General features: G+C 39.4%; 2 protein-coding genes across 3 annotated transcripts in view; both read right to left on the reverse strand.

Moving 5' to 3' along the window:
- Positions 1-515: 515 nt before the first annotated feature.
- LOC103977564 (probable auxin efflux carrier component 1c) lies at positions 516-4,087 on the reverse strand. The gene is made up of 6 exons (XM_009393116.3): positions 1,929-4,087; positions 1,581-1,854; positions 1,392-1,477; positions 1,121-1,278; positions 890-966; positions 516-794 (listed from the first exon to the last, which is right to left on the reverse strand). Exons 1-6 carry the CDS (start codon positions 3,193-3,195, stop codon positions 728-730), a joined length of 1,929 nt encoding a protein of 642 aa, XP_009391391.2. The 5' UTR covers positions 3,196-4,087; the 3' UTR covers positions 516-727.
- Positions 4,088-8,063: 3,976 nt separating this feature from the next.
- Positions 8,064-22,353, reverse strand: part of LOC103977566 (transcription initiation factor TFIID subunit 2) — a 38,146-nt gene continuing 23,856 nt past the window's right edge. For both annotated transcript variants that reach the window (XM_009393117.3, XM_009393118.3), the window contains exons 15-25: positions 21,538-21,663; positions 21,404-21,460; positions 19,978-20,057; positions 19,816-19,858; positions 15,916-16,002; positions 12,491-12,580; positions 10,844-10,902; positions 10,643-10,733; positions 10,395-10,563; positions 10,142-10,325; positions 8,064-9,612 (exon numbers count right to left, since the gene is read on the reverse strand). In XM_009393117.3, coding sequence (XP_009391392.2) covers positions 8,595-9,612; positions 10,142-10,325; positions 10,395-10,563; positions 10,643-10,733; positions 10,844-10,902; positions 12,491-12,580; positions 15,916-16,002; positions 19,816-19,858; positions 19,978-20,057; positions 21,404-21,460; positions 21,538-21,663 — 2,004 coding nt within the window. In that variant the 3' untranslated portion in view covers positions 8,064-8,594. The remainder of the gene's footprint in view (positions 9,613-10,141; positions 10,326-10,394; positions 10,564-10,642; positions 10,734-10,843; positions 10,903-12,490; positions 12,581-15,915; positions 16,003-19,815; positions 19,859-19,977; positions 20,058-21,403; positions 21,461-21,537; positions 21,664-22,353) is intronic.

Genomic DNA, 22,353 nt, shown 5'->3' on the forward strand with positions numbered 1-22,353 from the left:
AAGTAATGGATCCTCCCTGCACCTGAGAGACCCACCACTGCAGCTCCACTCACCTACAAATCCCTGGTATCGTGCCGGTTCTCGATACAATAGTAATTGTGGCGGAGATGGTGGCAGGGCGGAAGCCCGACGACCGGATGAACCGGCAGCCCCACCGTTGGACCAGGATTCCGAGAGAAAGGATGTCGTAGAATATGCCGAACGGGTCAGGTCGACTCCGACATCCGGGCCCGTCGGAGGGCGACCAAAAGTAGCTAACCCAACCCTCTCCACCCTCCTCTTCCACTCCTTTTGAGCTCGACGTCACCTTTAACCATCACAATCCCGACACCCGACTCATCCTTTTGTTCTTTATCAACCGGAAGTAGCTTTGATTGTAATTGAATCTTTGGTATAACTAGGGATTGTTTGCTTGTAATAGTACCTTCTTCCTCGTTCTTATTTATGCAGTGCTCTTCTTTTCTTTCTTTGATTTAGATGAGCAAGTATTTGGAGCAGAAAAAGATAGCCCAGTAGAACAAAGAAGGAACAAGAGAGATGTGGGATTGAATAACACTTCATTTTACACCAACACGTCTCAAATGAACTGCATTCTGCTCCGAGTGGGATCGGTTTCCCTCTCGCACAACTTGGGGTTACTTGGTTAATCTTCTCTACCTGTGCTGCCATTTCCTGTAGCGACAAGGACCGCCCAATCTTTTGCCTATGGGGAGAAGGATGCTTTACATCACAGGCCAAGTAAAATGTAGTACACCAGTGTTATGGGCAGCGCGATCAGCATCCCAAATATCACCCTGTAACATGTGGGAACAGTGATCAGACGAGTGCACAAGGCAGAGTCTAATGGCGGGGAGAAAGCAGGAGGGTGTGTCGTCAGAGCGGGACTCACGCTGTGCTGAGGATATCGGGATGCAGGTTGTACTCCTTGGCGAACACAAAGGGGACGATGCCTTGTGGGAGCGCCGCCTGCTCGTTCCAACAGCCGGACGATAAAATAGAGTTAAGGGTGAGTCACGTGAGACGAGAAGGTGAGGCGTTCGCCCGTGGCATGGGCTCGTGGTGATGGGACGGGAGAGCGAGCATGGCACGGCAAAAAGGGTCGGGTAGGATGGGATCATACCTGCACAATGGCGATGCGGAGGAGGACGCCACGCAGACCCACGGCGATGGAGGCGGCGGCCATGACAGCTGGGCCTGTCAGGAATCTCACGGCCATGGCAAAAGCTGCTACGGAGTTCCCACATGCTATGATCCTTGGCTGCAGCGCCATGAACAACCCTGGCAAACACCCAAACGAGAGAAGAAGCCCATCAGCACAACGACCCTCGATATCTGAAAAGCTCGAAAGATGAAGCTTAAAAGCTTCTGAGGAAGGCAGTGGATGGACTGACCGAGGCTGAACATGGCCATTCCGAGGCCTGCATCCGACAAGATGGAGATGGAGTGCGACACGATGTCAGGCATGTTAACGTGCCATCTACAGCACCAACAGAACAAAAAGGAATGGGAGTTAAGAACGATCCGAACTGTGATACTTGTTATTGGGTATTATAGCGAGCATTTAGGTTGATGGGGGTTACTTGAAGGAGACGAGGGACCAGACGACGCCGATCAGGCTGGAGTAGGTGTTGGGGTTGCGGATCAGCTTCCTCCACACCATGATTAGGATTAGCCTCGTCATGACGCTCGTCGGCGGCATCGCCGTCGCCCGCATGAGCCCGCCCTTGGCCGCGCCTTGAACCTTGTCGCCGCCGTCTTCGTGCCCGCCGCCTTCTCCGTCTTCCATTCCTTTGTTTCCGAAGCTGAAGTTGTCCCTGTTGAGATACTCCTCCCGGTACTCCTTCCGCCCGTCCACTGGCGAAATCGGTCCAAATTCCAAGCTCGGTAACGACCGCGTACGAGAAGAGGGAGTGAGTGAAAGGTCGTACCTTTGCCCGGAGAAACAGCCATCCGGACTTCTTTCATGGCCGAAGGATCAGCGGCCGGCAAGCCATACTCGTGGTGATTGGTGTTGTTGCCACCGAATACGTCGGAGACCGGTGACGCGCTGGAGCTCCAGACGAACATGTGGAGATCCTTAGTCCCACCGTCTTCGGCCTTGAACAGGGGGGCTTGCCCGTTGGCCTTTTTAGGTCCCATCGCCGCTGCGGCCGCTGACGCCTTGGGAGCGGTGGGCGGCGCCGCCACGGAGAAAACCGAAGGATTCGGTGCTGGGTAGTTCTGCGTGGCCGCCGTCACCGGCAACTGGTAATTGGGCTTGGACTTGGCAGCTGCGTTGCTGGCGTTGGGCGCTCCGGCAGCATTGGCCACGCCGTGCTCCTCCTCGAAGTTGGAGGGCCGCGGCGTGGCCACGCCTCTCATGCCGTGGACGTCGGCGGCGCCGAAGTTGGAGCTCCGGCCCACCATGGAGTAGAAGTCGTTGTGGTTGAAGCTGGATCCCCGGGGAGTGGGGTTCCTGGACGACTGCAGCGAGTAGATCTCTGCGTTGGTGAGGTTGGAGGGGCGAGGGGTGGTGGCAGAGAACCCCATGGACCGCCGGGAGTAGATGTCCGACCGCGACGCGTTCGACCGACGCACCGTGATGTGCAGCTTACCGTCCTCCTTGATCTCCGCCTCCGTCTCCAGCATGTCGCGGTGCCCGTCCAGCGACGTAACATCGGAGTCGACAGTGATGGACGCGATGGCCCCGGCGGTGTCCGGGAACTGCTCCGAGATCAGCATCCGGGCGGCGCGGTACTCGAACAGGAACAGCATGAGGGTGTACCAGATGATGCACTGCAGCACCACGATCTGCACCATCAGGGTGCCGGAGTAGCTCCCATACATGCCCTTCAGCAGCGGGATGCCCATCACGAGCGTGTTGGGGAGGGTGGACAGCGAGAAGATGGTGATGGTCCACTCGAGGGAGCCACGGCGGCTGAGCCTGCACCAGGCGGCGAGGACGGCGAGCACCATCAGCTTCTGCAGCGTGTCCGCCGCGATGAACCGCATGTTCATCTCATAAGGGTTATTGGTGGAAATGAAGTGGAAGGACAGCAGCGGCACCGCGAAGAGCGCCACGAAGCGGTTGATCCCGGAGCACTGGTCCGGCGTAAAGATCTTCCACCACTTCACCGACCCGTACGCCAGTATCATCGCCACGTACAGCGGCACCACCGCCGTCATCACATGGTAGAAGTCCGCAAGCGTAATCATTTCCTCTTCTTCCTCCCCCCTCCTTTCCTTCTTCTTCTTCTTCTTCTTCTTCTATACGTTCTCTGAGTGAGCCGAGAACACAAGAGGCATACGATGACGAAGAAGAGAAAGTGCTGAGGAGGAGGTAAAAAGGACGAAGCAGCAACCGTTTATGGCATCGAGGAGCATGTGTTACGGCTTTGTTTTGTGTGGCGGATGGTTAGCAGCAGGAGAGGGAGAAGCAGCAGCGCCCGGCAGAATGGTCTAATAGAGCTGAAGAGAGAGAGAGGAGGGGTCTCGGGAGTGGAGCGCGTGGGAAGGAGGGCGAGAGAGAGATAGAGAGAGAGACACTATCTCACACACTGCTCAGTCTCCCAAGCATGGACTGCCGCGTTCTTTACTCGCCCTTCCTCACCAACTTATAACTTTGTCTTGGATCTTCCCTTGTTCCTTTCCACCTCCGGTGCTCCCTCCCACCACTGGCTGCTCCCAGCTGCCTCCCTGCCGAGGAGATAGAGATAGAGAGAAGGGGAAAGTATCGGAGCTGAGATCGTGGGGCAAAGCGAATGGGATGGCTCTGGACGCCACAGGCTTTAGCTTTTTAGTGCCTTATTATATGCTCAGAATCCAACACCGGAGCTTATTCAATGCGATGGTTTCTGGCTAATGTTTCGATGTTTGTAGCCACTAAAATCTAAAAGAGGGAAGAGGACACGGCAAGCGTTGATTGAAGGAGGTGGCGGTGGTGCTGGTGCTGGTGCTGCTGCTGGTTGTGGGTGTGGGGTGTGAGAAGCCTTCCGTGCTTTGGTATGATACCATGGCAGTACAGCTGACGAGATATGAATAATGTATTCATCGGATTAGCAACCCTTTCTCTTCTCACATCTCACAGCTTTATCGAACTCAGGAATTGTTGCTGGTGGCGAGAAAAATCCCGAGTTGATGGTGGCGATGATTAGTTTAAGAGGGATCGCACGGAGTCTTCCCTCGCCCGGAGGGAATCGGTAATCACACCCGCGTGCCCTCCTGCCATCATCATCTGCTTAAATCTCGGACACCCAAACGCTCGGCCATTAACAATTTGGAGCACCTCATCGCCATATTAGTTTAGTTTCGTTCATCCCAAAAGGTGAAACCTTTTCTCATTTCATGAGGGATTTACAGAGATCGGTTTCTGAAAAAGAAAATTAAACAATTAATTCACTCTTATTTATAAATAAATAAATGTAAAAATATTGAGTATAATATATATTAAAAAAAAAATCGTATGTTCATCATTTATTATTTGAGAAAAAAAATTAGTAAGTGATATATAAAATATATTATGAATGTAGAAATAAATAAGAGAGTAGAACATAACTTATTTTGGGGGGTTCGCAATGAACCGACCTGACTCGATCGAACAACACCTAAATTGGACCGATCGAGAAACCGGTTCACGATTTGTTTGGATCGGACTCATGGATGGATCAGATAGATCCGAGTCCGATAACTACGCTTCACAGGGGTGAGTGTGGACTGTTGGGAGGCTTTGGGGCATCTTCTCATCACCTTCTGTCAGCTGTATATGTTTGTGAGCTGCGCCAGCTTTGGGGGACAGAGAAGAAAGCAGGAGAGGGAAAGAAAGAAAAGCAAAAGGCAGCAGCGGCAGAAGGCTGTGTTCGGTGATGCCTTTGAATGAATGAATGAATGAATGAAAGAATGAATAGGTTCTACAATTTCCACACTGGACTTTACGAGGAAAGAGATCTTTTCCTCTGCTTTCCAACTTGCGGTAAAATGCATTCCATCGGCTCGCTTCTCTCCCCCAAAACGAGGGATTCTGATTCCGGAGTGTCCTCCGAGATGGACTCGGCGCTGCTACGTGACTTCTTCATGTAGCAGAAGAGTGTTTGGGGAATGGCACCTCACCTAATGGATCCCTCGTAGCTCCACACTCCTCGTGCCTATAGCCAACTTAGCTATTTCTTTATGGGTTGCAGATCTTAAGGAAGCATTTAAATTCTTCTTCTCTGATGCAATCTACCATCATGATCTGGTCACCATGGATTCAATCATATTAAATCTCTGCTAATAATCTTCCATCCTTTTATGTTTACTTGAAAGTTTAAAGCAAAGATAACCTTATTATTAATGATGTTTTCAATAATCCTTTTTTATTGCTGGATTATTATTAATTTAAATATAAAAATATAATTTTTTTAATATAAATTTTAGATGAAGCATCTTATAAACTTATTTTTTTTTTTTACTAAAATAATCAAAACTTTTAGGAATTTTAAATGAATCTTCGGATGCTAACATCCTTAAAGATTTATCGAATGAGATGTCAAACCTTCGACCTTTAGTGAATCGAATAACATCAAATTTTCAACGCTAATTTTTGGATGTATTTCTTGCTAAGGAGTATAAGAATAAATAGAAATTTTGGTCAAAAGTTATATATATGATTTATGACTAATTCATTCCAAATATATGGACTTAATTTTTTTTGGTTACAAACTATAATTAGTACTTAATGGAGCAATCAATTGAGACTATTTGCTAACTTAGAGAAATGTGTTTTATTATCTACCTTCGACCTTTAGTGAATCGAATAACATCAAATTTTCAACACAAATTCTTGGATGTATTTCTTGCTAGGAGTATAAGAATAAATAGAAAATTTGGTCAAAAGTTATATATGACTGACTAATTCATTCCAAATATATGGACTTAATTTTTTTCATTATTATTTTTGGTTACAAACTACAATTAGTACTTAATGGAGCAATTAATTGAGACTATTTGCTAACTTAGGAAAAGGTGTTTTATTATCTACTCCAACTTCAATGTGCTTGACTGGTTGTTATCGATTGTTTAACGCACCACCCAGGCAAACTCTCCACTGTTAGCAGCAAATCTAACTTTACTTAACCCCGCAACAAGCTCTTTAGCTTTAGAGCTGGGCCTGTTGGGGAATATAGTGTGGAGGAAGTGTCCATTCTTGGACCCATCAAAGATATGACTTGTAAGAGCATGTGGACAATCACTGCGATGGGGACCAACAGTGTTCATGGGTGACATCTCCTGCCACCTTTTGGTTGGTTGAGGGGTTCGGAAGTGGCATCTGAATGTGACGCCAAGCAACAATGATGGAGATCATATGCAGTGTGTAATGATGTGCAGAGGCAGATGGGGAAGAGGAAGAAGAAGAATAGCAGTAGTACTCTGCGGCACAGACTTTTCATCCTGCCCATAGCCACACCATGTGATGCTTCCTTTCTTTATGGAAACATTGCCCCTCACCTCCGCAATCCATAGACAGTGATAAATGGAAGACGATGCTTCATACAAGTATTTAATCAGCAACACAAGTCCACTTTGAATTGTCATACAGATGAATTGTTTTTTTTTTTTACTCAAGTAATCTAGTGAGTATCTAAAAACTATTTTTGTATTCTAATTTTTTTTCATCAAGATCCGTGACAAGTTCTTATTGTATCATCCAGAAGTGATTGAATCTCATAGAAAGTTCAAATGAAGAATGGATACTGTCCAAATAATTTATAATAAAAACAGTGGAAAAGAGAAAGAAATGTAGGAATCAAACTTATCATCTCCTCTCCTACCATGATAAAGATCTTAACTGGGTGATTAGAAATTTGGAAAATTTAAACTATTAAGAAAGGGCCGATATGCTTATGGGTTTTACCACCAAGACAGAGAAAATTCAGCAGACAAAAAGTAAAAAAAAAAAGAAGAGAGAAATAGTAAGTTACTTGGCAAAATAGTTTTCGAGTACTGTTGTTGGGAATATGTGATGACAGGTTATACTATTTATCATCATAGAAAGCAATAGTGACATTTCCTGGCACAAACAGATGAATGCTACAGAAGAAAGCAGCAGGTGCCATTTGAATGGATCAGAATTTTTTTTATATAACACAAATAAAGGATTTTATGCATGCGAATGAAACCACTCCCAACTGTGGAAGCTCTTGAGCAAATGAAGCTTCATGATTCCCATTTTCTTGTTTCCTGCAAACAGTGAAACCCCTCTTCTCTGTAGTGGGTGAGAAGATGGTTCAGCCTTTAATATGATTCATAGGAAGTCTCCAACCCCAAAATTGCTGTATTTAATGCCTCTTAAATGCAACTTACACTAAATAGTAAGCTCAAGCAGCTTTCGACTTCTGCTCAACACCATGCAGATATAGGAGCATGTGCCCTGGAGCACATATACCATTCAACAACAATTGAGGAGGAAGTGCATCGAAGGATGAACATTTACGATATCTCTGGCACTTGGGATCTGTTTGTTTCACAGTGGTTGGGGTGCCAAAGTCCACTTCCACAGTAGCAACAGGAGTGCGATCCCTTTCCTTTATTCTCTTCACAGTTTGGCCGTTACCTCTCGCTTTTGCGCGGTACCATAACGACGTGGAGGATTATCCTCTTTACTGCCATCTCCCTCTTGTATGATCACTGATGTCTTAAACAAACACTAAATCATACTTTTATCTCAGGCCTGGATTAGGACATGGTAGTTCTATCCTTTGTGTCGATCGTGATATTAGACATATGGTAAGGACGTACAACTTACCATAAAAGATATAGAAAGAGTAAACTTAATCCAAATTTAAAAGGTGACTGTACAATTATGTACTCAAACAAACCGAAACTAGTGGAGCATGGAGCTTTTAATGTTGGTGCAACGACAACAATGGCCTACTTACACTGACTCTGATTGCAATCTACCAACAGTGGCATACGTACTTTCAAGTTTGCCGAACCACCTGAAAATTTGTGCAGCCTCAGTGGCAGCATCTAGAAAAGCCTCATGTTTTCAAGTTTTCTATCAACATTTTTGCTCTCATTTCTTTCTATCAATTTGGAGTCATCAACCCTGCATAGAAAAGAATAGCGTGTTTCCGTGTCCGACACGTATATACATCGACGCCTTTGTTTCATACATCATGTTCATCATGAAAGCCTCATCAATCGCAGCTTAGGCTCAATTTACGATCTCAAGCATAGGCTCGGACTTGAATCATACAAGAAAATTGCGCAACACATTACAGCTAGCATAACTAACAAAATTATGTTTGAACCTCAGCTTTAGCAGGGAAAAAAAAAGAAAAGAAAAACCCATGTGCCACATCTCTGGCAGACCTAAATGAATAATGGTGCTGAAGATGCCCCCGGAAGACCTAAACCCAAGGTAGCAGGCCAAAGCAAAGTCGAAACATCTTTCCGCAGCTTGACGGGCTCTATGCAGTTGGTTGATATGCCTTGTGCTGTGGTTTCTTCAAGATATGTAAGTAGAGTGCTCGCTAGATTTTGTTCTTGGTGCTAAGCTGCATAGTGATGAACTCGACCTTGCTTTTCTGCTTTCTCAATATGAGGTGCTACTTTTAACCTGTTGCAACTTTTGATGACTAGCTGTTATCAGTATTTCTACTCTTGATTTTGATTCTAAATTTGGAGGAGGTGATGCTTCCTTGGGCCGTCTCACTAATACTTTCATTGTTTTTTAGGGCATGAATTTCAACACCTGGCTCCACCTTCGAATCAACAAGAGAGCCTCTTGACTCACTAGGTCTGGATGAGATCTTCATATCGGAAGAACTCCTATCTTCACCCTTCTGCATTTTAGCCAATTCTTTCTCCTTTCGTTTCCTCTCTTTCTTCAGGCGCTTTTTCTCTATATACTCAGGATCATCTTTCTTGTCTACTTTATCATCTCGTCTTCGTTTTCTTTCCCTGTCCTTCTTATCTTTCTTTCCTTTTTCTTTGAGCTCCTCAGCATTTTCAGGAGGCATAGCTCCCTCTCCATCATGTCTCACCACAGAGAGGTCCTGAAGACAGGCAGTTTTACTGATGACCATCTCTTCAACATTTATGTTCTTGAGAGATAATTGATCCTTCGAAAGAGCATCTAGTCTCGAATCAGCAGTACATTGCAATTCTTTACCAAGCTTCTCTTCGCTTGCTAACTTTGCACTGCCAATGCTTGCAGTCATCCTAGACTCACGATCATGAGAAGAGCTCACCTCCTCATTGTTTTGGCTGCTAATGTTGAAAGGCTCAGTTGCTCCTCTGGCAGGTGCATCCACTGAAACAGAACTGCAAGGGCCCAATTCAGCATCATTTGGACCACCTCGAGAATATTCCATCTGGTGATCAGCATCATCTGCTTTACTAGATGACGAACGTTGCTTAACCCTAATCTTTATGACGTTCACCCTTCTCTCGCTGCAGTTAGAAACAGTATCACCCTCTCTAACAGTTTCTGCAGTCGGCAGAGCTTCGGACAGTTTAACTGTCTCTGCAAGAGGTTCCTGAGGCTTTGGTATCTTTAACTTTAAAGATGCAGGTCTCGTCACTTGTTCACATGTTTCAGCAGCTACCGAAGCATGTACTTGAGTTCTTGAAATGCCATAAAGTGTTGGAGACCTGATTATGAAAATGAAAGAATTTAGTGTAACTTAATAGACAAAAAAATAAAAGAACAGACTGTGAGCTACAGATCTGTCTTATGTAACTTGGTGAATTATGAGTTCTCTAGGTCTCACAAGCAGTAACTTTTACCTGAACTAGGTATTCGACTAGATATGAAATTGTTACCTTTTATAATCTACATTTATGTATTTTGCAAATTCAGTAACTTTGACAAAACAGTACAAAATGCCATCTCAACTAGCTGATCATGAATATCCTTTTTGCATGAAGCCATTAGATATCATGTGATAACAAGTCAAAAATTCATACAAAAAAATTTTGGCTGAATATAAAGGATGATTTTCTCCATGGAATAGTAAAAATAAGAGGTAATCATTTTGGCTAGCAGAAGAACGAAGAAAGTGGGCAATCAATAAGATGCATAGCATAACTCATCCATTAGCCTCTTGGATATCAAATTGAAAGAACCATCAATGATATAACCTTAACATCAAGTAGACACGTAAACAGGTAAAATTACTACCTCCCAGCAAGAATTTGCAAAATGCAGAATAAGTGGTGGCGAAGGAAAACATTGTTGAATGCTTTTCTGCTTGTCAGCAGGTGAAGAAGAGAAACAAGAGTTGGGCATGCAATTTGCATTCCTGATTCAGATTCAAGATTTGCTTGACATATATGCATAACATGCACAGCCAACTTCACCTCTCCTGTGGTTATTAAATCAGTTAGAAGCCACACCAGAAATTAACATGAATAGGAAAGCAGAAATGAACAACCTCTTAAAGAACATTCTTCCTCCAAAAATTTCATGAACAAGGATAAAACTGCGTCTATGCCTTTACTATGAAACTCGAGATCCAAAAGTGCCCTGCTTGCCTCAATTCGAACCTTCCATGATGTATTTTCAACATTTCTATATGGTTCTATAAGTTCACGAACCTTATCCTGTATCGATGAGAATTTCATCATGATGAATGAAACTATAAAAAAAAAAGACAACTTAAGTTTTATAGAGACAACTTACAAGAGGCACAGAGTTTGACAACTTTAATGCCATCTGTGCTAGGGTGCGGATGCAACTTATCGTCAATATCCCATTATAGCTAGGCATAAGGCTGATTAAAACAAATAAAATAAAACATGGGAACTATATGAGACTTTATAGAGATGTTCTAAAATTGGTGGAACATTGTTGTGTTTTATCACATTAATTTATATTGCATACCTGTCAAATTGCATTAATTGATCAATGCGTTTGAGAAGGGATGACAAAAAGAGAATGCCCTGATACAGAGACAAACCAATGGAATATTCATTGATATCATGAGATAAAGTACTAGTGTTCTACAAAGAAGTGCTAAACATTCCGTTTCCCATAGAAGATTTGACATTCAAAAGAGGTAAAGGCATAATGGCAATATATCATGACTTATTCTTCATCTTTGTCCTCCACAACAATGACCAGAAGTTCTAACAAATTAAGCAGCTCACTTTCTTGTAATCTGATTAGCTCCATCATTCAAAATTCAATGTGAGTTGCTACAGGACCAAAAGTTAATGAAGATCACAAAACTGTCTAAAAGCAAGGATTCAGACCTTGGTCCAAAACCAGTCTTGGTAACCTATGCCAGCATACTGGAATGGTGCCAGTCTATTGTTAAGTATAATTGATAAAAAGAATAAAATAACCAAATGGTATCGCACTAGTCTAAAGATATATGTTTTGATACTGTAGTGCATACAAGCTCCGGGGTGATTGAAACCAAGTTGCACAGGGCCTCTGACTTGTGGCAACTCATGTGACATGGCCTTAGAAGGGCAAAGTTGAGTCAAGCAAGCACCAAACATAGGTCACAGGGAAACATTGGGTTTCCTGGTGCATCAGACAAGCCCAATAGTGCGCCAGGATTAGTTTTGAGTTTGTGTCAAGCTAGACAATGCTGGGCTAGCCCAAATGAGAGCCTAGGATGCCCATCATGCCAACTGAAGCACTCCCCTAGGTGTGCCCAATCTAGGTAACCTCACCTAAAACCTTTTAACCTACTCAAGTCTCGCCTCAGCTCGCCTGAGCACCTAGACGAGTGTCCAAGCACCTTTTGACAAAGTGTTGATCATTGAACTTAGATAAGACAAATATACCATTATATGTACCTTTTTATTCCATTTTTATAGGACTCAAACTAATGATCATGATTTATCAAAAGATTTTTACTTTATTGTTGTCCTATCTCACAAGAATTAATTTCTATAACGAATAGAGGGGATCCTAACTAATTTCCTTTTGTAATTATCATTATACACAATCATGCATTCTATTCAAGAAATGTGATTTTGTACAGACTGTCGCTTACCACCGAATATTTAACAATTGGAACATGAACCGGTACATGGAGAAACCCTTTCTGGGTAGTCCAGTCGGGGTTTATTTTTCTTTTTAAGGATTAAAGCTTGTTTCTCTCTCATCCGCTACTCTCTACCTGCAGCTTGTGCTACCCATATTGTCAGCCAACACAGGCATGGCCACTCCTCTCCTCTTCTCCTCCTTCCCAACCTCCACCCTTGTATTGTGATAAATGCCAATGCCGACTGGACCTATATCGGTCCAACCATGGACCAGCATTGGTCTGATACCTGAAACTATGATCCTCGGTTCAAACAAATGACAATCTTCAAAATATAATATCTCATTCCAGACCAATCACGGAAAACACATTTATGAGACATTTTCTGAATGTTCTTTTGTCAATATATATAATCAGACAAAATCAATTATATTTTTCTTGTTTTAGCCTCTAGCAGCCATGTAAAACGAGCAAAAACTGAAAGGTAACGTTTTACATGCAGTTATAAGGGAAAAAATTCATCGACAAACCTGTTGACCAAATTCAAGTTCGCCGATTGACTGCACCAGAGAAGCAAGCCAATACACATCAGAGTAGGGGTTTCCATTGTTATCATTGTACTGAAAGAGAAAAGGTTAACTCAAATCTTCAGAAAATGAATACAGCAGAATCAACAAGATCAATTCTTTAAATTAATACAGTTGAAAAAGCCTAATGTTTATTACTATCCCTAGAATACAACCAAAACAGAAATTGATGTTTACTTGAGACTCCTTGGACAAAAAAAAAGAGGCATAACAACAATGTAGGCCTCAGAAACAGCACAAGAACTTTAAAAGTACAAAAGAGCCTTCCCACCAATTCAACACCATAGTTTCCACATAGTAGCCTGTTGGCATTAGGAGACAATTTGTGTGTTACCAAGATTACAAGATCACAACTTACTGAAAGATTCCAAAAATGACTCTTAACAAACTAATTTTTATGCTTTGTTGGCTCAAGAAAAGAGAAGTTAAACCACCAAATTCCATTAACTCTTTTCAGTGTCTATGATACTCTGTGGCCTGTGCAGACTAAAAAGACAGTTTCTTGTAATCCATTTGTTTCTATAATGTATGCTGTTGTTATTTTGTTATTAGAAATACATGGTCATTTATAATCAAAGGAAAATCATGCCTTAAACCTCTAAAATTTGAAGCTAGCTAAATTAAAGAAAATAAATGAGATCTTGACCACATGATTTCCAAGCAAGCACCTGTCTGGGAGACACGTTCAAATTAATTGTCTTAACAAAAGAGAAAGTGCATTCGATTGTCAACAAAACCCCTAGTATCCCAAGAGTTGAACACCCTCTCCACCAAAGCAATTTACCACAATCTCCTATCCGGTCAGAGATTTGGAATTCTGTGGTAGAAGGGATACCAGCAATAGAGATGTTTATTGGAAATAAAATCAATGGAAAAAACCAATGGACACACCCTACTGACCAAGACAAATCACAATTGCATTTTTCCAGGGTCTATAAAACAGGGCTAGACTCCATTGAAAACAACCGTCAAGAATTGATGGACAAGCCTGCTTCCATGATACATCATTGAAGAGCCTCGCTAACGGCAATTTGCAACAAATCTGAGATACCTTTCTTCTATGTGATTCAATTTTATTGCCAGCAACCAATTCTGTCATCGAGTTAACAGGTACTCCAAGGATTGCAAGCAAAAGTGAGGTACGCAACTATGAGAAATGGAGGATCTAATGGAATTGAACTAAAGCAACCTCTCTCCCACTGCATGCAAGACTCCTACATCTCAGAAATATCACTTCAGGAGAAGAAAATATGTCAAACAACTAAAACAGCATCTCTTCCTTTCCTCTCATATATCCAATGCCAGGATCCACTTCCACTTTGTTCATTGTTATCTGACGAACTTGTAGATAATCAAATGGTAATGATGACACCCAATTATGGAATTTTTTCATCCTAATTCATCAGCTGTTAAGGTAAACCTTTCAAAAAGCGTCAAAAGGCAAATTTAAGCATTTAATAGTATTAATGAACTTTCTCGTTTGGAGAATCTAAAATTCTATCACTGACCTTGCAACATTCTGTTCTATTTGGATGAAAAAGAGAACAGAAATGTGGTCTAGTCTTTTGATTCTCCACTGGATTAAATATTCTATATTTATGTAAGGATACTTACAAGAGTTATCTTGTGTTTTTATGTAAATCTAAAGCAAAAAAATTTATGTGATACACCTCCTCGATCGCTCCCTTCACAACCAATAGCCCCCCTCCCCTCCTGCTTCTTCCCCCTCTCCTCTCCCACTGTTCCCACCCTTTTTCTTCTCCTCCTCTGCCATCACCTCGTGTCAAGGCTCCTGACAGCCCCCTCCCCCTCCCTCCTCCCCCTTGACTGCCCCCTTCCTCTGCTTCTCTCTTTGCTTCTTCCCCCTGATTCTTCCCTAGAGAAGCCCTTCCTAAATGTCATGCTTCTTCCCCACCGTCTATGTTTCTTTTTCTTTTAATGTTTATCATTATTAATAATATTTGGTTTTTGTTAATATAGCCTATGAATTGTTTAAAGGATTGAATTTGTCATTGCTAGTATTTTGGTGCTTCAAATGAATGTAATTTGATGTTTTAGTATGATATTTAAAATATGAAATGATATGGAATTCATGTATTTTTTTCATTTTTATCTTAGTGATCATATTTTTTCTTAATTATATTTTTTATAATTTTAATGTTAGCAAGTGGCTCATTTTGGCTTGGGCATTTTGGCACCTAGCGCAGATCAACAAACAAACATGAAGAATATATTCTTTTCTAGAGAGTCTTGTTTCAAATGTATAGGGAAGAAAGAACCCGTAAGTCATTATGGTTTTCAGTTTTATGTCATCAGAATTTGCAAGTGCAGGTATTGCTTGATCCACTGGCACATACCAGAACTAGTAATGTTCCGTTCTCCAGTGTGTGCATCTAACAAAGGGGGAAAAACAACACCAAGTACAATTTTAGGATGCCATCAGTACTTATGAATAAATCTATCTTTAAGATCTGTTTAACATAAACATTAGAAGAACACTAGCAGTAACAGAACGAGCACATATTTCTGAACTTTCCCAGAGAACTTGAGCAAAATCCATGTCCGCATGAATTTCTATAATTGGGTCAACAAATTCCAGATATGATAGAATTATAAAGTCTCGCTTTGCTAATTTGATAGAGGATAAGATGAGAGAAAATCGTTTAAGATGATATAGACATGCTTAGGAGATTTCCGGATGTGATAGTCAGAAGAGGTGAAATGATTAATGTTAGTGGTGCAAGGAGGGGTAGAGAAAGACCTAAAAATATTTTAATAAAAACAGTAAATAAAGTTTTAAGCACTATAAACTTAACTAAATAAATGACTTTTTACATATATCAATGACAACAAAAGATCTATGTAGCCAACCTCAAATAGTCGGGACTTACGGTTTTGTTGTTGTTGTTGTTAAATAGAATTATAAAGTCAGCATGAAAAGCTCAGTATAGAACATGAAATGTCTAGACAAAATTATATACTATCATCCATATATTTGCCTAAAGCAATTACCAAGATTTTTTGGATATAAGTGAGCCAATTCTAGCACAAGACAACATTAACAATGAAAGAATTTAAGAAATTCATAATCCACTCATTTCTATAATAAAAGATGAAGTATGATTGTGATAGAAATGAAATTTATTTTGTTTTTTATATGCTAACCAAAAACCTCATTAGCGTGGTAAATCTTACTATTACATATGTATGTATAATGAAATGCATAATATTTAATGATCACTTAGCAGATTGGTAATGCAACAGATTATAACATAGGTTGAAGGTTACAATTTTTCAAAAATGACCCAGAATTGGTGAATAAACAACTACTGCAATTTTTGAGAAAAAACTGATATACTCAAACACACCTTTAACAATTGCAAAACAAACTCAATTGCTTCTCTAGGGCTTTTTTTATCCGATGCTCTAACTAGAGCTACTGCATGTGGAATGGCCTGTCAGAAGAATGAAATAAGTTTTATTCAAGGAACAACATGTAAATTATCAAGAACAACCATATGAAAAACATCCTGTCCAAACAATGGATTTTCAATTTATCAAGAACATATCAGCTCCATTCTTTTAGAATATAAAGCACCAAATTGAATCCAGAAAAAGGCCTGTAGCCTCCACTGAAAGAAAATCATCTCTTGTAATTTTATCAGCTCAAGAAAAACATAGCTGACCACATTACACAAATCATTGGATTGTTAAACTTTTCACTATAGCCTCAGTAAACACCTCCTAGTTATCTTCATAACAAAGTACATGAGTAAACTATAATTATTCATAAAGATCAGTTATCTTAGGTAATAAGCAATCTGTCATAATTCACGAATATTTATTAATCTTTATGGAACTAAGATGAATATCGAACGTTTCAAGATCTGCAAACCGAATTACCAATTTAACATAAGAATTAATAAACATATAGGGCATTGCTTTAACCACAGAAGAATGACACAGATTTCATCAGATTTGATTTGCAGAAACTAAATAAGCAAGCAACATAAGACTCATGATCAAAGACTTCACGAACTTGCTTAACTAATCACTGATTAGAGTATTATTTTATAATTTTTTACTACTTTAGATCTTATATGGAACTTTTTTCTAAGAATACTACAAGACCAAAGTATTGCTGAGCTGCATTTACTACTATAAACATCTGAATTGTTTGATGAAATAGAAACTGACATCAACTTCTTTTAATAACACAAGGACTGGCTAAAAGACCTCGCATTTAATGAGCAGTAGACAGCGAAATTTTCTAATAGGCCTGTGGCCGAAGGAAACTAAGTGCATTGACCAACCAAATTGAAGGATCCCATTAAAGAGATTGTTGATCATGTTGAGCTCCAGGATGCTGGCTGTGTAAAGATTGACAAAAAGAAGGAACCACAGATAAGATATTTCTACCACTTGATGCAGGTTGGCATCCATGTGCAGAATAGCACACCCCAAGGCCAAAAATGGCAATCATTGATTGTGCAGTTAGATGTTGCATGTATATCTTCATTATATTGTAAAAATAACATTGAACTGTATAACCCATTAAATACAAATTAATTTATTGCTACGAGTAACTACCTTACATGCTGTACAGATGATGCCTTGCATGCTATACAGACTGTCAGCCTTGCAAAAGCATCAGTAAGTTGTTATATGGCAGTGTCTTATATAATCTTACAAGATTGCCAAAGAAAAAGAAAAAGGAAGCCAAACATAAAAAGGAGGTAAATAGTAGTCTTGATTGAAGATTGTAAAAGAAAAAAAAACATAGAAATCCATCTTGGGCTTGACTAGAAATTTAATGACGTTATTGAATATTTTATCTCGACAAGAATGTTTCATCAATATTGAAGGTTATATGATATGAAATCCTAGCAATTAAATAGTTTATCAAAAAAGATCATTTGCCAACACAAATATGAAAATTCATCTTTCCTGAAGAAGGTAACAGTAAATGATTGATTTGCCTAGAAGTAATTTTCTTAATTATTTATTTTCTTATTTACTTTTAGTTTTTCCTTTCCTTTTCTTGTATTTGTGGGTCTATAAAAGGGATAAAAAAAGTAAGGATCATCATTTCAAGTACCGATCAGCAATCAATGTATTGGATAGCACATACGCATGCAAGTACATGTGGTGACACAAAAATGATTCATGCTAAAACATTCAAAATAATATAGATTTGCACAAAAAAACACTACTATAATCAGTTTATAATAAATGCTATGGCTAAATCAAGAACTAACGGGATGTCATTTATAGTTATATCCTCATTTAGCAAAATAATATTTTGCTAATTGAGCACTTTATAGAAGTCCAGACACACATAATTTGATGTTTTGATGGTAATCATGTTGCATATATAATGATATTAAACTCGTAATTTTGATTGAAGTTATTATCTTATCATTAAATATATCTATAATTTTTGTATGGTAAACACTTTGTTTCGTCCATGCGAGCAATTAGGCAAGTGTCTAGCACCTTGAGCAACAAGGGAGTTTCGCACCATAAGGCACTCATTGCTTTTGACAAACTAGCATCATACATCATATCTATGTCAAAGAAAAAATTAATTACATGCTGTAAAACTACTCTAAATCAATCCTCAGCTAATCCAACTTTCAACTGATTTGATAACTACAGTTACCCTTGAATTCATGCTCTCAGGCCCAGAGACCTATTCTTTCAGTGAGTAGACAGAATTCTGTCGTATTTCAAGGATCATAAAAATCATCCGAATGAAATTTAGGGGTCCAGTTAGGGTTTGCTTAAATGATTGTGCCATGTGTTCCTGATGTATATCAGAAGTATATCAGAATTTGACATTCATATAACAAAATTGGTATAACATACAGAATGGAAAATGAACATTATATCCACTTTAATACACTGTTTGTTGACACACAATGGTCAGATGCTTTGATCATGTTCCATCTATATATTTACAAGTTCCATAGAATAATTGCAGTCATGTCTCATGCTATATTACAAATCAATTATTCACTATTAGGATATGCCCCTTTTGACAATGGCTTCTCTATTCCAAAAGAAAATTCCCCAAATTACTTTAAGTGCTTATGTGCTCTGCCACTATGGCTCCAGGTTCCAAAAACTATAAACGCAAAAGTACTGATGAAAATTCATCCGAAATCACTGAACATAGAAAACCCTATCTAAAAGTGGTGAGGAGGCCTGGTCAGTCCTCTCTTTTGCAACTTGACCAGGAATAGATTTGACGTACCTTTTCCACCAATACAGTATATGATTGAGCTCAACATTCCACTGTGATACAGTATATGATTGAGTGTAACATAGACTCACATGAGCTGGACCAAAGATGACAATGCTGGATTGGGTTGCCATAAACTAGATAATGTCAGATGGTGCTTCCATAAGCTAATGTGAACAATTCCAAGGCATATAGGCATCCAACTGAAGTCATCTAGACCTTCATAAGGTCAACCGAGGTGGTTTTAGGCCCCATTTGACCCAGATTGGGCAGGCAGCAGATTGAATGGGAATAGTTCTAGGTCACTTTATTACACTTGCAAAAGAGGTGTCTTTATTTTTTTTTCTGGAAATCAATGAGACTTGAACAAATGTGTTAATTAACCTCTATTAATTGGTTTGAGCTTGTAAGTGCAAGAGTTCACAAGAAACAACTATTCGGCTGATTGCTAAAATCTTCATTTTTCTCATTTTTGATATAAATATCGGCCATAAAATAAGTTAAAAATGAAGCAATAAGGTAAAACATCATCTTCTATGAGTCATCTAATATTCGCTTCTTCAAAAAATATGAAAGCTTCTGAATTATAATATTCTTCTCTAAGATTAATCACACCATTCAACTCATTATCAACTGCAATTTGAATTTCAAAAAGTTAATATTTTTTTAAGAATAATTCTTAAATACACCTGGGAAGCCTATTGATTGTCAAGAACACTTGTGCTTTAGCAAAGCTGCTGATGAATAACACAACAGACAGCTTACGAAACAGGTAAGATGAAACAGAGATTAGACAATGTGTTGTGTTACATAATATTATCTGATGCTGCAAAAATAAAAACCAAACTTCTAATCCTTCAAAGTTGAAACAAATTTCAAGAAGAAGAAGCATGTATATGAGGTACTTTGCATCCAAGTCCACAGTCTCTCATGATATGATGAGTTGATGCTTATAAAAGCAAGTCAAACAAAGACAAGTACAACATTGCATTAATGCTAATATATTCCTACCTCATTTCATTACCTCTAAAACAAAATACTCCGAAACTTCGTGAAAGCTATTTGCCCTATAAACAAAATAAAATATATTTCATCAATTCACTACCAAAAATATATATATGCCATGCATGCAGCACAAGCATCACCAACTTTTAAAACGTGAAACAAGAGGGATTGGGAGGTTGACCTAGGTAATCCAGTATCCATGTCAAATCTTCGACTCTTGTAAAATTTGATCAAATGGAAAAGTCCAGCCAAATCAGTGTCCTGAAAACCCCACTATTTTTAGTTCAAATACCCAAAATGTGCAAATAAAGATAGAAGACCAAAGGAGTCATTATCAGAGAGAACATAAACAGGATTATCATCACATTCCTTTATGTATACATGGAATAAAGTCATACAAGAATTAACTACAACAATAGATATCACCTACAAATCGTAAGAAAACATGCATAGGAAAAAGAAACAAATAACACTGAAGTACTGACAAAACAACCACCAATTCAGTTATTTCAACTACATTGAATGATCTTCCAAACTGGTCAAGACTTCCCAGTTTATGGCCGCTTCTATATGATACCAATTGTTGTTTCATTGAATTTGCTTCATTAGTAGGCTCACGATTTGACTCTGATCGTTACAGATTGGTACCAAGATCGAGATCTAGGCAAGCAGACCTAATTTTAACAGCCAGCACAGTAATGAGTAAATTATTAATGTCCTTCAATGCGCCTCCACATATATAAATATGTTTCGGTCACTTTTCTTTTTCTTCTTAGAACACTAAAGAATTTCCATGGATTTGTACATGAAGGCCATACTGGGACCAGCCTCAGCACCAATTTCACCTGCCCAAAGTTCCAGCATAAGGTCCCATTTCATGTCCAGCGAGTGCTGGCCTCATGCAGAGCCATGACACAAACTTCAATTAAGACCATAATAAATGCAACAAAATACTCCAGATCAAATGTTTTTACTGAAAACTAATACATCCTGACATTCAGATGCAAATTCTACTTAATAATGAAACTAACATTTTGTTTCTACAACAGAACTTGCATTAGTTTCAGCTCCCCTATGCTAAAAATAGCATGAAATAATGTAGATTCTAATGGCAGATTGTTTAAATTTTGTTAATGGGAAAGCTCACACCACCATCCTTGACTAAATCTTCTTTCAATTTGAAAGAAATGTCCAATTGTCATCAACCAGTATATGCAATAATGATTATCTCAAGTAATATCATATGACAAACTAGTGACTTTATGCCTACATAACTGACAAGTAATGCAACAGAAATCACAACATTTGTAGCAAACTTATTAGTTACAAGAATTATCATCAAGACAATTTCATGCCACACCATGCCATCATCCATAAGCAGGACTCAATAATCTAAAAACCAAAATTGATAGTACTATTAAGGACACAACAGCCATTCCATGTTTTTGACATAGTTAAGAGCAAAGATACAAATATGTTAGAATTAAGGCAGAGTTAAGGCAGTTTAGAAAGCAATTTTTTGAAGAAAACAATGGTAAGCAAAAGGTTCTTTGTTAAGTTGATAATGAAAGAACAGATTATCATCCTATCCATACACGAAATAGTACCTCAGATGTTGTGTGTGCCAATGCATATGCTGCTTCTATTCTGACTCTCCAAAATGCCTGCATCAAATATTATTTGAAAATAAAGAACAATGTATACTCCATTTAACACTCAATCCTCTAACAAGGGCTATAACCTTTGAATCATTTAGGAAGCTGTTAAGAGCATTGACTACAGCAAAAGAAAGCTGTGGTAGCATTTCCAACATTGAAATTGCTTGTGACTGAGCAACAACATCCTTGTCCTTCTCTAATTGATTGATCTGACAAAAAGAACAATACATCATTTACAAAAATCCAATACAAGATTAAATAGGACCATATATTAAATAAATAAAAGTAAAAAAGATATGTGCACTAGTAGCTCAGTAAAAAAATACGAGAAGAAACAACATAGAATTCTGTCATTAGTCACAAATAATAAAACAGAGAAATGGAAGGAGATAAATGGTAACCTATGCCACAAGCAAAGATAGCCCATCATAAAGATTTGGAGAAAAAGGTCCTAGCTTACTCATAATTAAAAATTCCATTTTAACAACTGGAATCAACAAGGACAGAAACCATGCAATTACAATAAATTAAAAAAAAAACAGATGACACTAGAACAAGATGCTTGGTTTGCTCCAAGGCAACATAAATAACAATCACAAATTATCATGCTATATGTAACTTCATCATTATTATTCAGCCTTCATTACAACTGAATATGTTAGGAGTCAGCATGTCTCAATATGCATTATGGAAACAAACTTAGCAGATATTATAGCACGATTCTATAATGTGGAGTAAACGATGAGTGGTACAAACCAAAACCTGCATGTATAAATGCACATTATGAATCATATATTAACAGTATTTGAACTAAGCATATATGTTTTCCTTGTCGTGCAAAACTTTCCACCTCATTCCTTTATACCATCCTGGGAACAGCATCAATGAATATGCTTCTG

This window comes from Musa acuminata, chromosome BXJ3-3 (genome assembly GCF_036884655.1).
Source record: "Musa acuminata AAA Group cultivar baxijiao chromosome BXJ3-3, Cavendish_Baxijiao_AAA, whole genome shotgun sequence".
Lineage (NCBI taxonomy): Eukaryota > Viridiplantae > Streptophyta > Magnoliopsida > Zingiberales > Musaceae > Musa > Musa acuminata.